General features: G+C 38.7%; 2 protein-coding genes across 4 annotated transcripts in view; one reads left to right on the top strand and one right to left on the bottom strand.

The window, feature by feature from the left end:
* bmpr1ba (bone morphogenetic protein receptor, type IBa) overlaps nucleotides 1–15,305 on the top strand; it is a 103,037-nt gene extending 87,732 nt beyond the window's left edge. Inside the window, exons 4-13 of the mRNA XM_050050575.1 lie at nucleotides 5,255–5,417; nucleotides 5,811–5,910; nucleotides 7,483–7,585; nucleotides 8,809–8,905; nucleotides 8,999–9,137; nucleotides 9,541–9,733; nucleotides 11,718–12,015; nucleotides 12,212–12,387; nucleotides 13,088–13,218; nucleotides 13,306–15,305. Coding sequence (XP_049906532.1) covers nucleotides 5,255–5,417; nucleotides 5,811–5,910; nucleotides 7,483–7,585; nucleotides 8,809–8,905; nucleotides 8,999–9,137; nucleotides 9,541–9,733; nucleotides 11,718–12,015; nucleotides 12,212–12,387; nucleotides 13,088–13,218; nucleotides 13,306–13,431 — 1,526 coding nt within the window. The 3' untranslated portion in view covers nucleotides 13,432–15,305. The remainder of the gene's footprint in view (nucleotides 1–5,254; nucleotides 5,418–5,810; nucleotides 5,911–7,482; nucleotides 7,586–8,808; nucleotides 8,906–8,998; nucleotides 9,138–9,540; nucleotides 9,734–11,717; nucleotides 12,016–12,211; nucleotides 12,388–13,087; nucleotides 13,219–13,305) is intronic.
* Nucleotides 15,306–15,624: 319 nt separating this feature from the next.
* unc5ca (unc-5 netrin receptor Ca) overlaps nucleotides 15,625–22,709 on the bottom strand; it is a 283,732-nt gene continuing 276,647 nt past the window's right edge. For all 3 annotated transcript variants that reach the window (XM_050050565.1, XM_050050566.1, XM_050050567.1), the window contains one exon: nucleotides 15,625–19,945. In XM_050050565.1, coding sequence (XP_049906522.1) covers nucleotides 19,783–19,945 — 163 coding nt within the window. In that variant the 3' untranslated portion in view covers nucleotides 15,625–19,782. The remainder of the gene's footprint in view (nucleotides 19,946–22,709) is intronic.

Genomic DNA, 22,709 nt, shown 5'->3' with positions numbered 1-22,709 from the left:
TTCCTGTAATCCTGTAATCTAATAAGTATCAGGTTGGACACCTCAGCTATTAGCTTTCATGCAAGGAGCATTAATGAATTAAACAATATTCTGCTCGGCTGTGGCTTTTTATCTCTCTCCCACTGTCTTTCTCTCACTCACACACCCACACACACACACACATCTAGCAGTAGCCAGAGATCCCAGGTGCAGGATGGATGTGAAAGGCTTTGTGTTTTGTCAACAGCACAGCAGCACCTCACATGACTATCCAGCGGACTCACATAGGGAGGACAGGCCAAAGAAAGGGGAAGATGAGAAGAGAAAAAGAGGTGGGGTATAAGAAGATAGGGAGGCTGTGTGGGAGATTTGAGAAGAAAGAGGTGGAGAAAAAAAGAGAACGTTTAAGAAGCGGGGCTATATGCAGGAGAGAGGCAGAGAAAGGCTTAAGTAAGAGATATAAGACAAAAGAAAAAGGGGGAGAGAGGTTGGCATCGGGCGAGACACAAAGTGAGTGAGCATTGGGGAGCAGGATGGAGTAAGTGATGGGAGGGAGGGGGACGGAGTGAGAGAAAGGGTGGAAAAGGCCAGTGGCCTCTGCTCTGTCCCCTCTGTGTGCTGCTAAACTGCCCACCAGTTCCCCGCAGCTCTGTCACTTCTCGTTTGTTAATCCCCCTTTCTTCTCCCCCTCCTACTCTTCCTCGCTCCCTTTCTCTCAAATCGGTCAATTGTTAATGTGACCCCTTTAAACCCCACTGTCCCTCTCTTGCAGTATTGTCAACACATTATCAGTGTGTACAAGAGAGGCATTTAGAAAGGGAAGTGCTTAATGACAAATGACTATGCTCTTTTGAAAATATCTGCCGAAGTTATTTTTGTATTGGACTTAGGAAACAGCGTACCATGAAGCAGCAGTACAGTGATTGTGTTTTTGTTAAGATGAGGACGGACTGCTTTACATGAGGCATGCTGTATCCTTTTAAAATGACACACACATCCTTATTGATGAATGAAAGGCAAACAAAATGGGACTTTGTACTAGCAAGAAAGCTGTGGGTTAGAAAACCAATTGCTGGTGCATGCTCACATTTATCACAGTCAGAATGAATGAGATGACTGAGCACCACCCTATGCATTGAACACTCGCTTCTTGATCGCAACACAAAGGAGAAAAATCAAAGCCTGAGATCAGAATATAATTGGCACACTAAAGTATTTTATCTTTCTAATAGCATTAGCTGTGACTTTCCTCTCTTTGAGCCGCAGTCAGTGAAGTCAACGGTGCTTAAAGTTGTGCTACCTTTTTGTGAATACAGATTCATGAACGTCAAACAATACAAGTGCAGCACGTTGACAACAAAGCGCTTATTAGTGACTGAAATAAATCAAGAGAGGAAGAGACATTTGCGAAGCACATGTGTATGTGCATACATTTTTTAGCTTTTGTGTGTAGTAATGTGTGTGTGTGTGTGTGTATGTGTGTGTGTGTTTGTGTCTGTATTTGGTTCAGTCCATTAGGGAGCTTTAAGCATTTATCCCCAGAGGAAGTTCTTTGATGTTTTGTGAAAGACAGCTGAGCTCAGATGAAAGAGAAGATACCACCCATTATCTGACGTTTGACTGACAGCACATAACCACCCTGAAAATATACTGCACATTTTCAAGTTCCCATCGAATCCAATTTGTTTTTCAGAGGTGAAGTTCTCTGTAGAATACCTTTTTATCCAGTGAAGATACTTTTAGCCTTCATCGCTATAGATTCAGTTTCATTAGTCACACTGAAAATATGCAGTACGTAATAACACGGTTGAATATTGTGATAACGATAATACTTTGTTGAACTAAAAAAAATCAAATAAAAGGAAATTAAATTAGCCATTGTCAGAGGCATTATGTTTTCGGGTTGTCCGTCCCATTCTCCTGAATGCGATATCTCAAGAATACCATGAAAGGAATGTCTTCAAATTTGGCATAAATGTCCACCTGGACTCAATGATTAAATAATACGTTTCTGGTGGTCATAGGTCAAAGGTCCCTGTGCCCCCTCTGTCTTATTCTTGTCAACAAGACATCTCAAAAATACATTGGCACAAATTATTCACTTGGACTCAAGGTTGAACTAATTAGATTTTGGTGGTCAAAGGTCAGGGTCACTGTGACCTTGCATCTGTCTCATTCTAGTCAAAGGTTAAAGGGGAACACCACTTAAATTAAGAATACAAATGTGTTATTTCCATGTGTGTTATTTCCATGGCCAAGAAAAGTTCAGTCAGTATTTGTAACCATGAGCTTTATTCTCTCAAAGCCAGAAACCAGGTCTCAAGATTGCGATGTCATAGGGTATAAAGTCTGACGCTGCTCCATAGACACTAAATAAGAGACTGATGTCATGGACCCACAGAATGTTTTCTTTTTTATACCCAAATGAGCTTTACTCCACTGTAGTGTTCTATACAATTCCCCTGGCTGCTCTCAGTGTCATCTAGAACATTTTTTCCCAATTCATTGTCTGTGGAGCAGCTCCAGGCTTTATACCCCGTGACATCACAAATATGAGTTGGAGCTCTCTAGTTTTTGGGTTTGGGAGAGAGTTGTTCATTTTTACTAAAATATTTGAACTGTCTTAGACCAAAGGAATAAGGTGTCTGAATTTTGAAATGATGAAGTTCTCCTTTATGGCCACTGTGACCTCGTCTGTCACATTCTTGTGAAAGCGGTGTCTCAAGAACTCCTTGGGAAAATGTCCTCAAATTTGGCACAAACACTCACTTTGACCACCAAAATGGTCAAACAGTTCATCCTTGAGTCAGGGGTCAAAGTCGATATCTCAAGAACAACTTGAGAGAAGTGAAGTGATTAGAATTTGGTGGTTAAAGGTCAAGGTCAGTGAGACGTTATGTCGGTCTCATTTCGTGAATACGATAACTCAAGAAGGCCTTGAGGGTGAATTTCCTTATATTTGGCACAAATGTCCACTTGGACTCAGGGGTTAACTGATTAGAATTTGGTAGCCTAAGGTCAAAGATCAAGGTCACTGTGACCTCACAAAACATTGTTTGGCCATTAATCAATAAATTCATCTGCTAATTATGACAAAATTTCCTACAAATGTGAACTTGATGATTATTTATCAAAAATGTCATTGTGTAAAGCACCAATAGGCAACATTTCAATATTGTCACAATGTCTTTACTGAGATATTTGGTCCAAAATATCAAAAATATAGTTTGATTTTCTTCATATTGCAGGCCCTAAATTTAACTATCATGCAGCAGACCAGTGCTCAGACATTAAAGCTGTCGCTGTGATTGACTACACAAGCTAAGATTCGAGAATAGAGTGTGAAAAGAAGGGCAATAAAAAGGATTAGAAAATACCAGAGTTTTTAGACTTTTTGAAAGTTGCCATGCTGTCTCACTAGCACTGGATCCCATTAGTCATAAAGGGTTTTTAGCCATGGCGAGCCCACTACTGTGTGTCTTTTATGCTTCACACATTTCTCATGAAGGCTGCTGCTGAAAATCCACAAAACTATTGTTGCACTTCAGCCAGCTTTACATCCTCCAACACGTAGAAGTTGCCAGTAGTTCTCCAGAGCACAGCCAACATCGGCTTTTATGTAATTTTGACCGTATATCACACATCCAATTCTGCAGGAGTGAGAGATTAAGTCTATTTTTTTGTACCTGACTTGAAAAATGTACAGTAGTTTCTGAGTTATAGGAAGCTGCATTTGCAGTTTTTGTTGTTACCTCAATCACTTATGCTTTACTGCGTGTCACTTTTTTACTATAAGGCTGTTAACGTTTGCAGAGAGAAATAAAAGCACATAATTGGTTCATACGTTCTGACTGTGTCCTTTCACACAAACTGTGTGTTTATTGATTCTCTTTCTTTGAGATGTGCATCTGCTTGCAAAAACAACCTGAACCCGAGAACTAGAGGCTGAAAGAGGAGTAGGGGAGCAGATTTTGTATCTGCTAGTAGTTTATTTCAGAGAGGAAGGACTCATGCTTATTTTGGACCATCTCCGCTTGCAGCTGTTAAACATCTGGTCTCAATGATCATGCTGGAATGAATGAAAATCTTAAAAGCCGTGAAGGAAAGACACTTCCGTGAGCTTTTTTTTCCCTCAAGTGACAAACAGGTGCCCTTTTGAAACAGGATAAGTAGGGAATACAACAGCTTCGTTCTAGGTCTTAGGAGCTGTATCAGTTGAAAGAGCAAAAAAAAAAAAAAAAAAAAATCTGCTGTGACACAGTATCAGGTTCTTTTCTTCTTTTTTTAAAAAATGTTATGTGTATGTGTTCCTCACATTTTCTCTGGTGCTTCTTATTTTTATATATTCACATGTTTTAGCAGGTTCAGTGGTCACATTGCAAATACGATTTCAGCTCAGTCAGCCGGCTGATGTGGATTGGATTTATCATGTGAATACAAAGTATGCACAGAGTTTATATTTTCCGTCTTGGCCCTGACCTCGTCACTCCCTGCAAGCGTACACCAGCACATCAGAAACTGGGGGAGTAATGATATTAAACTTCTCCCCCAGGGGAACTTACAGGTGGATGCTGAGGCCGAGGCTGGGCCCATGAAATAAACTATGAGCAGCAGAGGCAATGGCAGAATCACACTACTAAAATGGCATGAACTGCAGTGATAAACCTCCATAATGCACCGCAAGACCGCCAGAACACAATTATTTTACACTTAAAAATAAAAAGACACAATAAACATGTTTCTATGTTATAAGCTTGCTCATGAAATGAAATGAGCAGCTCATCAGTGAGGCAACAGAGTGGGGTCAGATCGCCGTTTGAGATATGACTATCTAGTTGAGTATATCAAAGCAGTGCACATTGAAACGTCTGCCTGAACTCGCTCACAGGCTTTTCTTTTTTGATATGTTCTGGCATGTTTCACTGAATATTAAACACATGATACATCTCCTTGCTTTTTATGACATAAAGCATTTTTCTGAAACTTATTCCCCACTCAGTAAGCTACAGATAATGAAACCTCCAAGTCTGACTGTGTTACTGCAACACTTGCAGATCTTTTTTCTATTTTCTCCAGTCTAAACACCCTCAAGTAGCATGAGTCCAAACATTTAATGGCACTAATAATGCAGTCCCTGACCCTGGCAGTGTTAGTGCTTTTTTCCTCTGTAAAAATGTATTATGAATCTATGATTCATGCATGTGACTTCAACTTGTTTTTCCTGTCTCTCTCCCAACTAAATTTCTCCTATTTTCTCATTTTGCCTGTTTTATAGGCAATATATTGGACAGTATGCTGCTGAGAGCATCCAGTAAGGAGGCAGTGGAGAGTGGGAAGGAGACTAGTGGCAGCACAGCTCCTGCTTTATCCTCCCAAAGACTACTGTGGTGTCACTGTTATCACCACTGCCCAGAAGATTCAACCAATAATACATGCAGGTACTGTAAGGAGTGGAGAAACAAACAAATAACAAATGTGAATGTGAAAAAATATGAATTAAACATTCACTTGCTCACACACAAGTACTGACATTCACACATACACTCACAATATTACACTGCTGCCAGCCAGGGTCTGAAATTAACTTTTTTCCCACCATTGCTAACAGTTTCCCCACATTAGGTGGGTGACGGGTGCTAACTTCAGACCCTGCTGCCACCAACCCTACCCATCCTGAAGTCTCAAGTGATAATGTTCATATAGGTTGAGTTGGCATTTGAACACAAACAGTACTTGCACTTGTGATTATGCCCTCACAGGCGATGCTGACAGTTATACATCATCTTTAACATTATGTCAGTGCTTGCTTTACTTACTGTCCTTTTTTCCAGGACGGATGGCTACTGTTTTACCATGGTGGAGGAGGAGGGAGGGGTACCAGTCCAGACTGCAGGTTGCCTCGGGCTGGTCGGATCAGAATTTCAGTGTAGGGTGAGTAGATGGCCGCAGCATTACAATCCACATAAGTGCTCCCTGTGGCAACCATTTTCTTTTGCTATCTCAGATCTTAATCTTAACAACTTAATTTAGGTGGAAAGAATCACAGGAGGGTAAGTGAATAAAGCACCACTTAATAACGACTTATTTGTGACAAAATTTAATCAGGGCTGTAATTAGGGCCTGAGCACCACATGGTGCGAGAGCTGTATTGAAATCCAAGGGTTCTTTATTCTCATTCTTCTTCCTTCAAATGCATCACATTTTTGAGGGGCTTAACATTATTTTAAAAACTCATGACACTTTGCATACATATGACATATGGTGAAACTTTTGATACTTTTGGGGTCTCATGCCTGGGTGCCCAAAAATTGGCTCAGTAAGGCCCTTTGACGAAGCCCCCCTGAAGGTGGTTTCACCAACATGTACGAAACTTGGTAGGCACATGCAACACCCTAAGACATACAAAAGAGTCTTTTGGAGCCATACGATAAACCCAACAGGAAGTCAGCAATTTTGAATTTACTGTGCAATTTTTGTGCATTGTTGGCCATTTCCAGGGGTCGTACTTTAATGAACTTCTCCTACAGATTTGATCTGATTGACTTTAAATTTTGTCTCTACCATCTTAAGACCTTGGACATCAAAAGTTGCTAAAAGCTTGAGTTTTCATAGAACCATGTGGCTGTGGCGAGGTGTCAAATGTCAGTGTTTCGCCACCAAGCAGGAAGTGGTTTGTAACTCCAGAATACAATCCAATCTGCCCTAAACTTCACATTCTATTGTATGAGGCTCCAGGCCTGAAGCCAACTACATGCACATTAGGTGTCATGGTGACTGTGCCGCCTACGTGCAACAGGAAGTAAGATTTGCCAGACAATTATCTTTTGATTTACCTGATATTTGCATGGTGGGGTCTGCAGTTGATTTATAGCAACATGATGTATAATTAGTGTGTTCTCCAGCGCCACATAGTCGACACACAAAGTTATACAAAGAATACAAAAATCTGAAATAGGTCATTCCAGCAGCCACACTCTGTGAAGGAAATACCATCTCACTCCTGTGTGCAGGGTCTGACTTTCACAGTAAAAGGAGAGACGCGTCTGCCGGCATCCAGCTTAAATTTATGATTATTTTCGTTGTTTATTAAGCTTGCAATTGATTAACTGATAATTTGTTTAGACTATAAAAGATAAGACTAATTAACCTTTGAATTAAATAATTAAAAAAGATTAGATTAATTAACTTTTTAATAGTATCATTAAAAAAGATTAGATGAGAAAACCCAGAGACAAGGATATCATCCTTAAATCCATTTTGTGCGGCCAACCATTTAAAATCCAAAGATTTTCAGTAAACCATGTCATCAAACGGAGAAAAGAAGCACATGCTCACATTTAATAGGGTGAATTTTCTTTTAAATTATTCATCTTAAAATTGTTGACTATCTACGCAGATCAGCTAATCACTTAATTGATTAAGCGCTTACTTAATCAACTGCTGAACACAGAAATTATAAAAAGGAAAAAAGAGAAAATAAAAAATGACTTTTCTGTCTTCCAGGACACAGGGAACTCACGCCAACGGAGATCGTTGGAGTGCTGCACAGACCAAGATTACTGTAACAAAAACCTTCATCCTACACTGCCACCGCTCAAACCACCCCGTAAGTTTATCTCTCTGCTCTCATCCCTCCGCAACTCCTTCTCGCCCATGAAACACAAGAAAGATTTTTAAGAGCCACTTGTTCTCCAGATGGCAGGTGACAGTGACAGCGTGGCGGTGACAATGATATGGACAGGGCCAAGAACTGTGACTGACGGTGTTACAGCACACAGGATTCAGAGATAGAGATATCATGACATTGTCAGAGAGTCAAAGACGGCTTAAGTGGGGGAGTCGGCGGGAGTTACTGTCAAACTGTCCTGGAGCTCGCCGAAGCTGCTGGGTGTTGAGAGAATACTGAGGTCTCCGCTGTGTACAACACTATACTCCATGTGTGAGTGTGACAGTCTCTTTGTGTATTTGAGAGACAGTAAGTCTAGATTCCCAGGGAAATCACAAGCCCCAGCAGACACCGGGGGCAGTCATCAATCTGAAACCCTATCATAGGGGATCAGGAAGAGAATTCATCGACTAGGCTGAGGGCTTCCTCTCGCTGTTGACTGGGGCCTTGAGGGAAAAGAGTGTGTGCCAGAAGAAAATGAAAAATTGATGAGTGAAATATGACTTGTACTTGATTTACTGTACAGTGGTTCTTTCAAGTGACTTGTAAGGATGACTAATTTCTTGGTATAATATTCTCTAGTCTCTTGCCATGTTTTTCTTCCATATTAGGGATATTAGAGGGTTTTTGTTGTTGATGTTTTTTCAGCTTAAATGAGCTGTAAACAACATGTAGCGCATCATTATAGCAGCAAGCAGCTGTTTGTTGTGGTGAGATATAGATGAGTTATGACAGCCTGAGCAGAGACTCAAGTTATGCTACAAGTTTCTCTGCTCTTTTTTGTGTTAGCTGTTCTGACTGTGCATGCTTGTTGTTTGTCGCCGATACTGTGGTTGTCACCGACAGTGGTGTAACCATGTTGTTGTGGAAGCATAACACCCACCCTCCAGTCCCCCCCAGCGCTGTTAGCACTCTTAGCTGCTAGCTACAGGCTCAATCACCTCCATGTTGAGAGCCATGTGCAGACAATCTGTGCTCAGACTCAATCATAGATATGCTCTGAATGTCGCATAAATCCCCTTTAAGTTTCTTGACTCGATAATGGTTCCAGTTGTTTCACATAATTGTGGATCATTAACAGGAGGACTAATGTATGTGATTTTTTTTTCTTATTTTTTCTTTCATGTCTCTTCATACCTACCTCGTCATCCTCCCCTCTCCAGTCTATGTAGATGGAAAGATCCACCACATGGCCTTGTTGATCTCAGTCACTGTATGCAGCATTATACTGGCTGTCATTATTGTCTTCTGCTACTTCAGGTAATCATCACACACACACAGATCTAGATCCACTCACACTTCTTGTCCTGGTACTTTTGTTCCTTTGTATAACTTCATTCTGTGTTTTTACAGGTATAAGCGTCAGGAGTCTCGTCCTCGCTACAGTATTGGTCTGGAGCAGGATGAGACCTACATTCCCCCTGGAGAATCTCTGCGGGACCTGATAGAGCAGTCACAAAGCTCAGGCTCAGGCTCGGGGCTCCCTCTATTGGTGAGATACTCACATTGCAGCTAAACACCTGTTGGATTAAGATAGGCTCCATGTATCCCTTATATGTGCACATTTGGGCCCAAGGCATCTCACTTCATTAGATTTTGCCTCAGTTATTTTATATAGAAAGTATGTGGGGAGATAATGGTGGTTAATTGGATTCTTACTTTAATATTAGAGTGTTTCTCTTTTTAATTCTAGGTTCAAGCATCTTATGAAACAATGAAAACACTATTCCTAATTTAACCTGAGAGGTCCTATATCCATCTGAGGCTCACTAAACTATACTTTGGAGATTAATTCCCAAAACACAAGGAGAATGTGCTGAAACACAATGCAAAACACACACTGACCTAATGGCTAAATTTAACCTAACCCTTTTCCATCTTTTGCTCCTCCTCAGGTGCAGCGAACGATAGCCAAGCAGATCCACATGGTAAAGCAGATAGGCAAGGGGAGGTATGGAGAGGTGTGGATGGGCAGATGGAGGGGAGAAAAAGTGGCTGTTAAAGTTTTCTTCACCACTGAGGAGGCCAGTTGGTTCAGAGAGACCGAGATTTACCAGACCGTCCTAATGAGACATGAGAACATACTGGGTAAGAGTGGTGTCTGTCTATGGTCATGTCTCATGTGTTACATCTTTCAATCCTGCCCCTCCTCTTGTTACTGATTTCTAGTCTCTCTACTTATTTTTTGTCTGTATGCACCTTCCTGTTTGGGACATAATGACATTACACTCGTGTCAAATTGTATTTAATCATTTATTGATTTAGACTAATTTTATGCTCTTGTAATATGCATTTGGAATTAATTAAAATTAATTTCCAATGAACACATTCAATGAGATTGTACTGTTGTTCCAAATCTAGATTCAAAGGAGGGAGAATTACTGTTTGCTGGACCAGATAATAACTCTGTCTCAACTGTGAAGCATACATACATATATTTTAGTGTAATAAAAAATGTTATGAAATTTATTTTTTAATTTTTTTTAAAAAAAAAAGACAGTAAAGTATGCTGTTATAGTTATAGTATAATGTGTCTTAAAAATGAACAATAATAATAATAATAATGATAAAATGTCATAAAAGTCATACTGTAGTGTGTCATAAAATTTTCAGAAAAAGGTCACAGTATAGTATCTCATAAAATTTCTATTTAAAAAATACCATATTGCAGAATGGCATTAAAATTTAATAAAAATATCATTGTATAGTATGCCAGAAAATTTTCACAAAATCATAGTTAAATAAGTCGTGGAAATTAAATGTAAAAGGTCATAGTATAGTATGCCAGAAAAGTGTAATTTAAAAAATTGGCGTATTATAGTATGTCATTAAAAGTAGTACCACAGTGTGCTGTAAAAATGTTGTAAAAAGTCATGTCAGGTCATAGTATAATATGCCATGAAAATGTCATAGTGTAGTATCTCATACATTTTTTTTTTATAAAAAATATAATTGTATAGTATGCCAGAAATATGTCAAGAAAATCATCTTTTAAGTCATATATTTATTATAGTATAGTATGCCATAAAAAAATCTGAATATTTTCAAATTGTAGTTTAGCATTTACTAAAAATGTCATTAAAAAAGTCATACTATAGTATATCAGAAAAAAAATCAGGAAAAGGTCATAGTATAATATGCCATGAAATTGTCATAGTGTAGTATGACATAAAAATTAAATTAAAAAGAAAATAGTATAATATGCCAGAAAAAATGTCAAAAAATCATAGTCATAAAAATGTAATGTAAAAAATCACAGTATGCCAGAAAATGTAGAATCGTATGCCATGAGGGGACATAAATCATAAATGAGTTTGTAACATAAGATTAGAAGCACTAATCCAAAACAATCCTATTTTATGGACTAATGGATAAACTGATGTATTGATTGATGACTGATAGGTAGAACTAAAACAACTGACAATAAACGCTTGCCGTAGTTGGAGCGGGACTGTGTCGGTTGTTAACTATGCTGCACCACACTGCACTCACTGCCAAAACAGATCAATTATAGCCAAGAGACCGTACACCACAACAAATTATAAAGAAGACAACAACAGACTGCAAACAGAAGCTTGCATAATTAAACACTACAAGATGCATAGTAATTAAGTAGTGGGGCAAAAGATCACTTGCCAGTAAACTAGAAGACAGACTGTATGCTGCAGTGCATAATGTTGCACCCCACAGTCAATACTACTTCTTTTTTTCTTTTTTTACATTGAGCACTAAGATCTTTGATTTTGACGTCATCAGATCCATCAAATGATACAGTTGCCCAAATTAACTTGTTAAGCATGAGCTGCAGAACAGCTTCCTAAAGAGAAAGTTAAATGTTAAAGCTTAAAATGATCTATATTAATAAAGGCTTTGCATGATTAGATTCAAAAGTAATTTCCCCCAGCAATACTGAATGAACTCGCTCACAACAAATAAAAAAATCCCCTAAGGAATAAAACCTGTTCTGCTCTACATCTGTGATCGAGCCTATCTGATTCATCTTCACAATGAAGTTTACAGTGAAGACACCCTGCCTGTTTAACTCATCTCTGCACCCTCCCTCCTTTTACAGGTTTTATAGCTGCTGATATTAAAGGAACTGGCTCCTGGACTCAACTCTACCTAATCACCGACTACCATGAAAATGGCTCTTTGTACGACTACCTCAAATCAACCACTCTAGACAATAAAGCCATGCTGCGACTGGCCTACTCCTCTGTATCAGGCCTGTGTCACCTCCACACAGAGATCTTTGGCACCCAGGGCAAACCTGCCATCGCCCACAGGGATCTGAAGAGTAAGAACATACTGGTGAAAAGAAATGGGACCTGCTGTATAGCCGACCTAGGGCTGGCAGTCAAGTTTATCAGGTGATTAAGCACGATTAGATGAAATATTCCTCTTTGATTCTCGATTTGAATCCATGTTTTGGTAAATGTAAGCTCTGGTAAAGGCTTGGAAATGTTCACAAATCAAAGTATTTTGAGCTTATATTATTTCAGAGGATTCAGTAATGTGCATAGCTCATTCATCTTTAATTCAAAATTGTTACTTTGATCTCCACAGTGACACCAATGAGGTAGACATCCCTCCCAACACTAGAGTCGGTACAAAGCGCTACATGCCTCCAGAGGTTCTGGATGAGACTCTGAACAGAAGTCATTTTCAGTCGTACATCATGGCTGACATGTACAGCTTTGGGCTCATTCTCTGGGAGATTGCTCGGCGTTGTGTCTCAGGAGGTAAATACCGTAAAATTTACTTTTCATCTATTTCTCTTTTTTTTTTTTTGACACAAACACCTTCTGAAAGCCAGATTGCCACAAAGAATTGAACCTATACTTTTTGGATGTCTATAGACCAGAGCGGCACATACAGGGACGTCACATAACATCAAGGCCGATAGAAAAACCAAGATCCTGTAGATAGATGTCAATGCCATTAGACGTGTTTTTCAATGATAATTTTGACGAGCTTGTGACACATTTGTTTCACAGACATGTCTATTACATATTCTGTGACCTTGCCTGAACCTGAGTGTTCACGTTACTTAAATAAATTGTAAGGTTGATTGATCTGCTCGATTGAGGCTAGGCTGAGATTTAGTTGGAAATGAAGTCTGATGCCACCATAACGTTACTGTATGTCTGTACTGCAGCAGCTTCCCACGTAAGCTAACTATCCATGGGTTGTAACTGTCGTCAGCATCTTCATCATTATGAATATACCACACTGAAAATGAATATTCACTCAGGATTCTTCTGTTATTTGTTTCACAACCCACGACACAACAGCTTTTCTACATTTTACTGCTACTGTGTCCTCGCAAAAAGGGGTTGCAGCCTTGGCGATTGGCACTTGATGAAGCTATGTCGATCTTTGTTATGCAATAGGAAATTGAACACTTTACACACTGTTTTCTCCCTATCTTATTTGTTGTAGGGATCCTTGAAGAGTACCAGTTGCCGTACCATGAGTTAGTTCCTACAGACCCTTCATATGAAGACATGAGAGAGGTGGTCTGCATCAAGAGACTACGACCATCCTTTCCCAATCGATGGACCAGCGATGAGGTAAAGTACATCAAAATATACTAATACACACATGCACAAATACACTTCAACTGATGACCTTCCTAACATAAATCTGTATCTCCTCAGTGTTTGAGGCAGATGGGGAAGCTGATGACAGAATGCTGGGCCCACAACCCGGCCTCCCGCCTCACAGCCCTACGGGTCAAAAAGACACTTGCCAAGATGTCAGAATCGCAGGACATCAAGCTGTGAGCTGGCACTGCCAGGTGTGTGTTTACACACATAGAAAGGGCACTAACAATCACACTGGCTCTGGTCCGGGCCACACAATCCTTTTTTCCTGGGAAAAGGAGTTGGGACAGGAAGCGAGATCATCACTCGGAGATCGCAGGATCACAAGAACTTTGAGAACTTCGAACCTCTACAATCCAAGTCCCCCTTGAAAAAGTTTATTACAGGACTGCAGGGGTTAAAACTAAAACGAATCAAGACAATCTGGTCCCATGTGACCCTGTTCTGTCAATCAGAGACGATGAGACATTTTCATTTCAGACTAGTGAGAGGACTCTAAAACCAGGTTCCTGTTCACATGCTCCAAAAGCCCTAGAGAAAGAGATTGAGTTTAACTTGGCACTGTAGCTGCAGAAATACGCAAACAAGCTACTGACCAGTGAGTGGAATATTATATCACTGCTTTCTGTGAAAGCTTCCCTACCTGTAGATGAAGGTCCGATTGATAGAACGAAAAAGGACGTGCTTTAAGGCAATCTGTTATTGCAGCATGACACCTCCTTTCAAAACACTGTCAACCCACTACTGCCTTTATGTTGTAATTGGATTGAACACACGTTTGTCACTCTTAAATTGACTGCTTTTGGTTACGATGACTGACACCATGTGGAAGAGAGAAAGTTTACTTCTGAGGCTTTAAAAGTTTTGTTGACACTGAAGAAACCGTACACCTGTATTTTTGAGTTGTGATGGGATATGAAAGTTTCAAAAGCGCATTTTTCGATGTAAAACTCAAACTCTTCGAGAGTCTTTGTGAAAAATAAAGTTTATATGTCCAAATGAATCCTGGATTGAGGCTCTACACGCCTCTGTGTTTCCTTGCCCTGCGTGAGGAGAAGGGGCTTTACAGTAACGGAGCGATTGAAGCAGAACGGTGCCACCCGTAGGTGCTCTGTGGCAATTACAGGCAATCAGAAAATGTTGTACACTAGCTGTAGTGGTGACTTCTTGCTTGATGATGTAGTGATCTATTATAAACGTGTGGAATTGTGCCTGTGTTAGTTTAGGGGTACCGCAAGTCATTTGTCACTGGGGACTGCTATCATTCAGACACTCTCATGACACAGAGTTGCCACCATAACAAGGCTAATAATGGATACGTGTGTGTGTGTGTGTGTGTTAGGCAGCTGGACCAGGAGCCTTCACTTAAAATATTTAACACACAGACACACAGTATTGTTGAAATAGCAACTGGTCCTAGAAAACACCCCCCAGCCATCCCCAAACTATCACCATTATTACCCAGTGGACATCACACAGTCACTTTCTCCCCGACCACCAGGCTGCCTCATACATGTAAATTAAAGTCCATGTTGAGCTGATTCACCATTTGCAGCTGTCACACTGAAATCAAATGGCACCCAAGTCATTAAAAAATCCATCATCCGGCTTCTGTCAGGTGAGTTTCTCCACTGATTCAAATTCTCACATGGTAACGAGTATTAGGAAGCTTTAACAGCCTCACTGCCGCAGTATGAAATGGTTCTCAAGGTAAATCTGGACACCTTTCATCATCACAGTTAGCAGGCTGTTAGGTCTTCCACAGCGGCCCACCGTCACATTCGTTTTTAGCTTTCCTTAGTCCCATTTGTAAAACCCTTAACTTTCCTTCAGGTCAGTAAGTTCATTTCTCTTTATATCTCTACCAGCTGAAATAATGGGATGCTCTTTCACTGCTGAGTGTGTGACGGATTTGTTGTGTTATACATGCCCTTTCTTTCCTCTTGGGTGTTGTGCCTTATTTAATCTGTACCTACTGTAGTTGTCTGTGAGAGAAAGTGGTGTTTTTAATTCAGTAAAAAGGTTGAACATTCCCCTAATAAAGTGTTTCACTCATCCACATGGCTGATGCACAGTTTGTGGTGGCCGACTGAGGTGCATGCTAAGTAGTCCCTAGGTGGTGCCTCATACTGTTAAGGCATGCTCTCCATATTTTCTTTGTTAGAAAAAAAAGCTGCATGCCTCATTGCGACCCACTGGTGCTGCTGAGCACTCAGCATGTTAAACAGTGACACCGTAAGGATTTTCTGTTCCAATTTCCTTCCCTTCAGGCGACTTTATCCAGCTACCCATTGAGTCTGGAACCTGTAAATATGAATTGCACGGGAAAAAAAGGTTTACAATCACAGCATTGCAAATCAAATGTATATATTCATGGTTTACAAATTGCATTTTGTATCAACAACATGAGAGAAATACAAGTTTAAACCATTTCCTGAATCAGCTCTGTAGAAAGAAGCCACCAGAGGCACTGCACATGTTCAGCGTTGCTTATAAATATAATTTATTAATTGTCTTAAAAATTCTTTCTTACACTTTGTACAGAAAACAATTAGAGGAGATAGAGAGGCGAGCATTCAGCAAGATTGAGCAAGATTCATGAAGCGTGCCAGAATTAGCAAAAATGGACCAACACTACCCCGCACTAATCAAATCAAATCACCCCTGATAGTAAAATAAAAAATGCACTTACAAGCACAGCTCTAGTTATAGACTTCTATCATTATAACCAATGCCAAGTTTGCATAGTCGACACCGCTTTTACAAAAAAGGAAAGAAACTTAAATAAAAAAAAAAACTTGAAACATACAAACTAGTATCTAACTGTACTGCTCTTTTTTATATTCTCAAATTTGCCAAATATAGCTGACAGTACACAACTGTACATATTGTGGATACAAAATATTTTTTACATACTTTGATATCTTAACACTACTTTCTTCATTTTCACATCACGAAGGATCATCTTCTGGAGGCCAAACGTTTGCTCTCCTCGTTTGAAAACTCCCTTTTTCAGTCTACTCCACTGACAAACAGTCTGTCCTGCCGGTAACTGCAGACTCAGAACATGGCAAGGATCAAATTTTGGGCAAAGTAACGCAGTAACTTACATTTCTTAACCGATCGTCTCCTTGTGCACGTTTCATCAGTTAAACTGAATCTTGTATTCTGCGTTTGAGTTGATCAGACATGTTGATGATCACGTTGTATGAAAGAGACACTGTCATGACCTTTGGGTTCATGTTTTGTTCTGAAACCTACTGAATTGTTGACATGATGTTTTAGGCTTTTTATCCTCAAATCTCACACAGCTCTTCCCTTTGTTTTCCTCACATCTGACATCATCATTTGAAAACATACAAAACATCCACTCTGTTATTTAACCGCACTCCTTCTCTAATTTGGTTCATTAAGGCTGTCCGAAATTAATAGATACACAACTTTGAGGCCTGCATGTCGTCTAGGTCTGGCTTTACACCGATACAAGAGGTTGGATTTTTAAACGTACACATTTCTGAAAAAAAATCAATGTGTAAAATCAATGTCTCAATGTTTCCCTCCTGTGCGGACAGCCGCAAGATGAAATCTGTCATGAAGAGGTAACGATCTGACCTTTTGTACCGGTGTTAACTCAGCCTTTCCCCACTTGGTTTTCCTTACAAGATCCTCCTCAGTATCTCCTCTACATACCTGATGTTCAGTTTCATATGGCGTCTCTCCATAGTTCAGAGCAGAAATATCTTAACTCCAGTTTTTGAATATGTTACATGTATTCCCTTTGAACTAAATGTTCATGTTCTTAAACATGATGAATATAGTTCATGTCCCCAAGGGCATCTGACTATTAAAAAGCCACTGAAAATAAGGCCTTTTTTCCCTCTCCACAAAGCTGGCTCGCTGGAGTTCCACCTTTTTGTCAGACCTTGTTGACCTCAGTCTATGCATACGTTTGAAAGCCAGCCGTGCTTCACAATGTTGTTCTGCAAAACACAAATATATTACACTTCATTTTACACACAGTCGGCCCCTTTAGTTTGTGTCTGGATTTTTACCTTAAGATTGCAGTTTTTTCAACAAATACACTGTGAGTTGGAATGTTAGCTGCTGACAGAACGTTGTTGTAGATAAAGGGCAACTAACTGATATGTTACAGATTTTATCCCCCCAAACAGTTCACACCTATAAAAACATTAAAATGGAAAAAAAAAAATGTCAAAGCAAATAACACAATAATGGCCACTGAACAAAAAAATATTATGATAATAAAATGTCATTAGAATGAACATGATAATCATGTATTTACACGTTTCAGACGATCAAAAAATGTAAATGCTGTTATTCTTCAAAAGCCACTGGATGGTGCTAGTGACCATGATCAAGTCATGGTGGTGATCACAAATGAAATCACATGTGGCCTGATGGCAGACAACACAACTGACATCCTGTGATGATGAGACACCGAAAATATGACAGAAATATATCTATATATATGTAGGCTATATATATTTTAGTAAATTAAAATATGATTGATAAAATCAGTATATTGTGTACACTTAGCGGTAATGAATGATATCAGCTGTATTTAACTCACTATCACATAATACTATGGTAGTTTGTATAGTATTGTATTTAAAAACACTTGTGTTTTCACTTTGAGTTCATCCCTTTTTGCTTCCTCTCTCTTTCCTCTGAGTTGGACCCTGTCCAGAAACAAGCCCCAGCAGTCTATTAGAGAGACTCCTGGAATTAAGGTTGTGGTTAACCAAATGTGGTAGCCATGGCTGAAATTCCCCACCCTGCATGGAGTCTGCGTCTGCACTACAGCTCCATCCTAGATGGAACAGAGCAGCAAGACTGCAGAAAACAACGCTCAGTTTTAGTAAAGGGATGCATTTGTTGCATGAAGATCAGCCGTGCTTTGATGCTTGTGGTGACTTCCCCAACAAGTATATTCCTGAACAAATATATAAACAATTTTAAAATCAACAAATGCTGACTCAGTTAAAACAAACATTTAACAAACTAGAAGTGCACTTGGAGAGCGCAGACCTCTGCCAAGGCCAAATGCCCTATCTCGCAATGTTAACAAAAGTCAGTGTAATTTGTGTATCCACCCCATGTGTCAAATCCACTCCAAAATTAAATGGGTTCGTACCTGGCCCATGCTACACCCTCCCACCAAGTTTCATGACAATCGAGCCAGCAGTTTTTCCGTTATCCTGCTGACAAACAAACTGAGCTGAAAACATAACCACCTTTGCGGTGTGCATGAGAATGAATGACTGACAGTCTGTATCTTTGCCCTGTTTATCTGTTTATCATAAGTGCAATCTTAAATATACCCTAAAACAGATCATTTCATGTCTGTCTGCTGAAAGGAAAAACAAAAAATAGATTTGTATGCCTATCCATCAGTTTAATCATCTTTGGATTGCATTTTTAAGTAAATCAGAGGCACAAGTTTAAGACGAATGGACTGCTAATGGAGCTCAGTTGCCTTTGACTTAGAACTTCTAGACTCCCTGTGACCTGGATTATTTAATATCTTCATGCATATTGGAGGAAAGCCACAAACTCGATATTTAATACAACACAAATTTAAAATCACTTATGATGTCCAGGCAAAAAAAGGCGACACCTGTAGTCTTGGGCTTGTTTCTGGTCAGGACCCTTTGATTGACAGTCACCGTGTAGCAAATTCTGTTAGCGGGAAATGATCCACACATATGGACAGCAGAATACATAGAGCGTTCCCTAGGAAACGATATAAAGACAACAAACTGTACTGGCAAAACACGTACAGCCAAGGCTCGCAGGAGAAGTGAGGGATCACTTCTTTACCTCCTCTCTCTTATTATCTGTTTTCCATCCTGTTCTTACAGATGATCACCTGCGGCTTCTTCCATCATTTTATGTTAATGTCCTCCCTCCCTTTTGAAATCAGTTTAGCCTTTCCCTGTGTTTACTCTTGTCTTACTAAAGACTCTTGTCTCTGACTCATCCCCTCTTTTCCCTTACTGTGCCTTCTCTCATTCTTTTGTAATCAGTTTAGCTTCTTTCCCTTTATGATTCTGTTCCATTCCTGTAGAGGTTTTCAAGGTCAGCACCTCTGTTGCTTATTTTCTTTGCTTCTCTTTGCTCAGTATAAAGAAACAGCAAGAGAACAACTAGTGTTACACCAAACAAGGTCTCTTTTAGGCATGTGTATGTTTTGTTTGTTCCTGATACACTCTGTTTGTGTTGTAGGTTGGGTTATGTCTCTTTCGGTCACACACAACACTGCAACGTTGCTGAAATAAACACACAAAGATACACGCACAGAGTTCCCAGCACCGGCTCGAGCATTTCTCGTTTGTTACCATGTCGGCATGATTGCCATGGTATTTAACCGGTGCTCAATCACCTTAGTGACAACTTTTCTTTTGCTCACATCGAATTTGTTCATTGCCCTTGCCGCAGCATCAGCCATAGAGAAATCACGTGTTATCGTCTCCAGAGTTATGTCATTGTCACGGTGACCATGTTGCTTTGTCAGTGTTCCGTTGTCATGGAGGCAAAGTTACCATCATGGCGACCCATCTCTTCCAGCACAGCGGCCAGTTCATTTAAATCACCATCAGGGAAGTGTTGGGCTTCCCAGAGATCCAGAATCACACCTGTCGGACTGGACTTAGTGGCAAAGTAGTTCAGGTACCTGGAACAATCAAGGAGAAGAGAGGGACAAAAGGTAAGGTACATATATGGGAGAAAAGGGCCAATACTCTCATCTTCTCAGCACTAAGTAGCATGTCATAAAAAAGAAACTCATAGTAAAGCACGCCATTAAAAGTGTGATTGAAAAAAAATAATAGCATTGTATGTCATAAACATGTCATTAATAAAAGAACCGATAAAAATGTGATTAAAAAACAGCCATGCTATCATTAAAATGTGATAGTATAACATGTAATACAAATAGCCATTGTATAGTATATCATACAAAAATGAATAAAAAGTTATAGGTCAAAAGTCATTAAAAAAAAGTATCGTACCTCATCCAAAATCATGAAAAAACACCATAATATAGTATGTCGTCCTAAATCATGAAAAAAGTCATAGTGTATGTTGTCCAAAATCATGAAACAAACATCAAAGTATAGTATGTCGTCAAACATTATTAAAAAACGCCATTGTATATAGTATGTCGTCCAAAATAATGAAAAAACGTCAAAGTATAGTATATCGTCAAACATTATTAAAAAACGCCATTGTATATAGTATGTCGTCCAAAATCATGAAAAAATGCCATAGTATAGTATGCCGTCCAAAATCATGAAAAAACGTCATAGTATAGCATGTCGTCCAAAATCATGAAAAAATGTCATGTGTCGTCCAAAATCATTAAAAAATGTGATACTATATTATGTCGTGCAAAATCATGAAAAGATGCCAGAATCAGGAAAAAAAGCCATAGTATACTATGTTGTCCAAAAACATGAAAAAACGTCAAAGTACAGTACGCTGTCAGACATTATTAAAAGACACCATAGTATAGTATGTAGTCCAAAATCATGAAAAAACGTCAAAGTATAGTATGTCTTCAAACATTATTAAAAAACGCCATTGTATATAGTATGTCGTCGAAATTCATGAAAAAATGCCATAGTATAGTCTGTCGTCCAAATTCATGAAAAAATGCCATAGTATACTATGTCGTCCAAAATCATTAAAAAATGTCATAGTATAGTATGTCGTCCAAAATCATTAAAAAATGTCATAGTATAGTATGTCGTCCAAAATCATGAAAAGATGCCACAGTATAGTCTGTCGTCCAAAATCATGAAAAAATGCCATAGTATAGTCTGTCGTCCAAATTCATGAAAAAACGCCAAAGTATCGTATGTCGTCCAATATCATGAAAACATGTGATAGTATAGTACACCATCCAAAATCATGAAAAAACGTCATACTTTTGTATGTTGTCAAAAATCATACAAAAATGCCATAGTATAGTATGTCGCCCAACATAATGAAAAAATGTCATAGTATAGTATGTCGTCCAAAATCATGAAAGAAATACCATAGAAGAGTATGTCGTCCAAATTCAGGAAAAAACGTCACAGTATAGTATATCGCCAAAATTCATGAAAAAGTGCCATAGTATAGTATGCCGTCAAAAATCATGAAAACATGCTATAGTATAGTATGTAGTCCAAAATCATGACAAAACGTCATAGTATATTATACTGTCAAAAATCACGAAAAAATGTCACAGTATAGTATACCGTACAAAATCATACAAAAAAGTCACAATATAGTATGTCGTCCAAAATCATGAAAAAACATCATAGCACAGAATGTCGTCCAAAATCATGAAAAAATGCCATAGTATAGTATGTTGTCCAAAATCATGAGAAAACGTCATAGTATATAGTATGTCGTCTAAAATCATGAAAAAACATCATAGTATAGTATGTCGTACAAAATCATGAAAAAAAAACATCATAGTATAGTATGTCGTCCAAAATCATGAAAAAAAAAGTCATAGTATATTATGTCGTCCAAAACCATGAAAAATGCGTTGTGTAGCATGTCGTCCAAAATCATGAAAAAAATTAATAGTATAGTATGTCGACCAAAATCATGAAAAAAACGTCACCGTATAGTATGTTGTCGTAAATCATGAAAAAACGCCATAGCATAGTATGTCGTCCAAAATCATGAAAAAAATGCCATAGTATAGTATGTCGTCCAAAATCATTAAAAAATGCCACAGAATATGTCGTCCAAAATCATTAAAAAATGTGATACTACAGTATGTTGTCCAAATTCATGAAAAAATGTGATAGTATGTCGTAAAAAATCATGAAGAAAATTAATAGTATAGTATGTCATCCAAAATCATGAAAAAATGTCATAGTATAGTATGTCGTCCAAAATCATGAGAAAAATGCCATAGTATAGTATGTCGTCCAAAATCATGAAAAAATGTCATAGCATAGTATGTCGTCCAAAATCATTAAAAAATGCCATAGTATATTATGTCATCCAAAATCATGAAAAAACATCATAGTATAGTATATCGAACAAAATCATGAAAAAAACGTCATAGTATAGTATGTCATCGTAAATCATGAAAAAATGCCATAGTATAGTATGTCGTCCAAAATCATGAAAAAAAAACGTCATAGTATATTATGTTGTCCAAAACCATGAAAAAATGCGTTAGTGTAGTATGTTGTCCAAAATCATGAAAAAAATTAATAGCATAGTATGTTGTCATAAATCATGAAAAAATACCATAGCATAGTATGTCATCCAAAATCATGAAAAAATGTCATAGTATAGTACGTCGTCCAAAATCATGAAAAAATGTCATAGTATAGTATGTCGTCCAAAATCATGAAAAAAAACTTCATAGTATAGTATGTCGTCCAGAATCATGCAAAAAATGTCATAGTATAGTATGTCGTCCAAAA

This window comes from Epinephelus moara, chromosome 8 (genome assembly GCF_006386435.1).
Source record: "Epinephelus moara isolate mb chromosome 8, YSFRI_EMoa_1.0, whole genome shotgun sequence".
Lineage (NCBI taxonomy): Eukaryota > Metazoa > Chordata > Actinopteri > Perciformes > Serranidae > Epinephelus > Epinephelus moara.
Note: the sequence above shows the minus strand (reverse complement) of the source record. Positions and strands in the feature narration are given on the sequence as shown.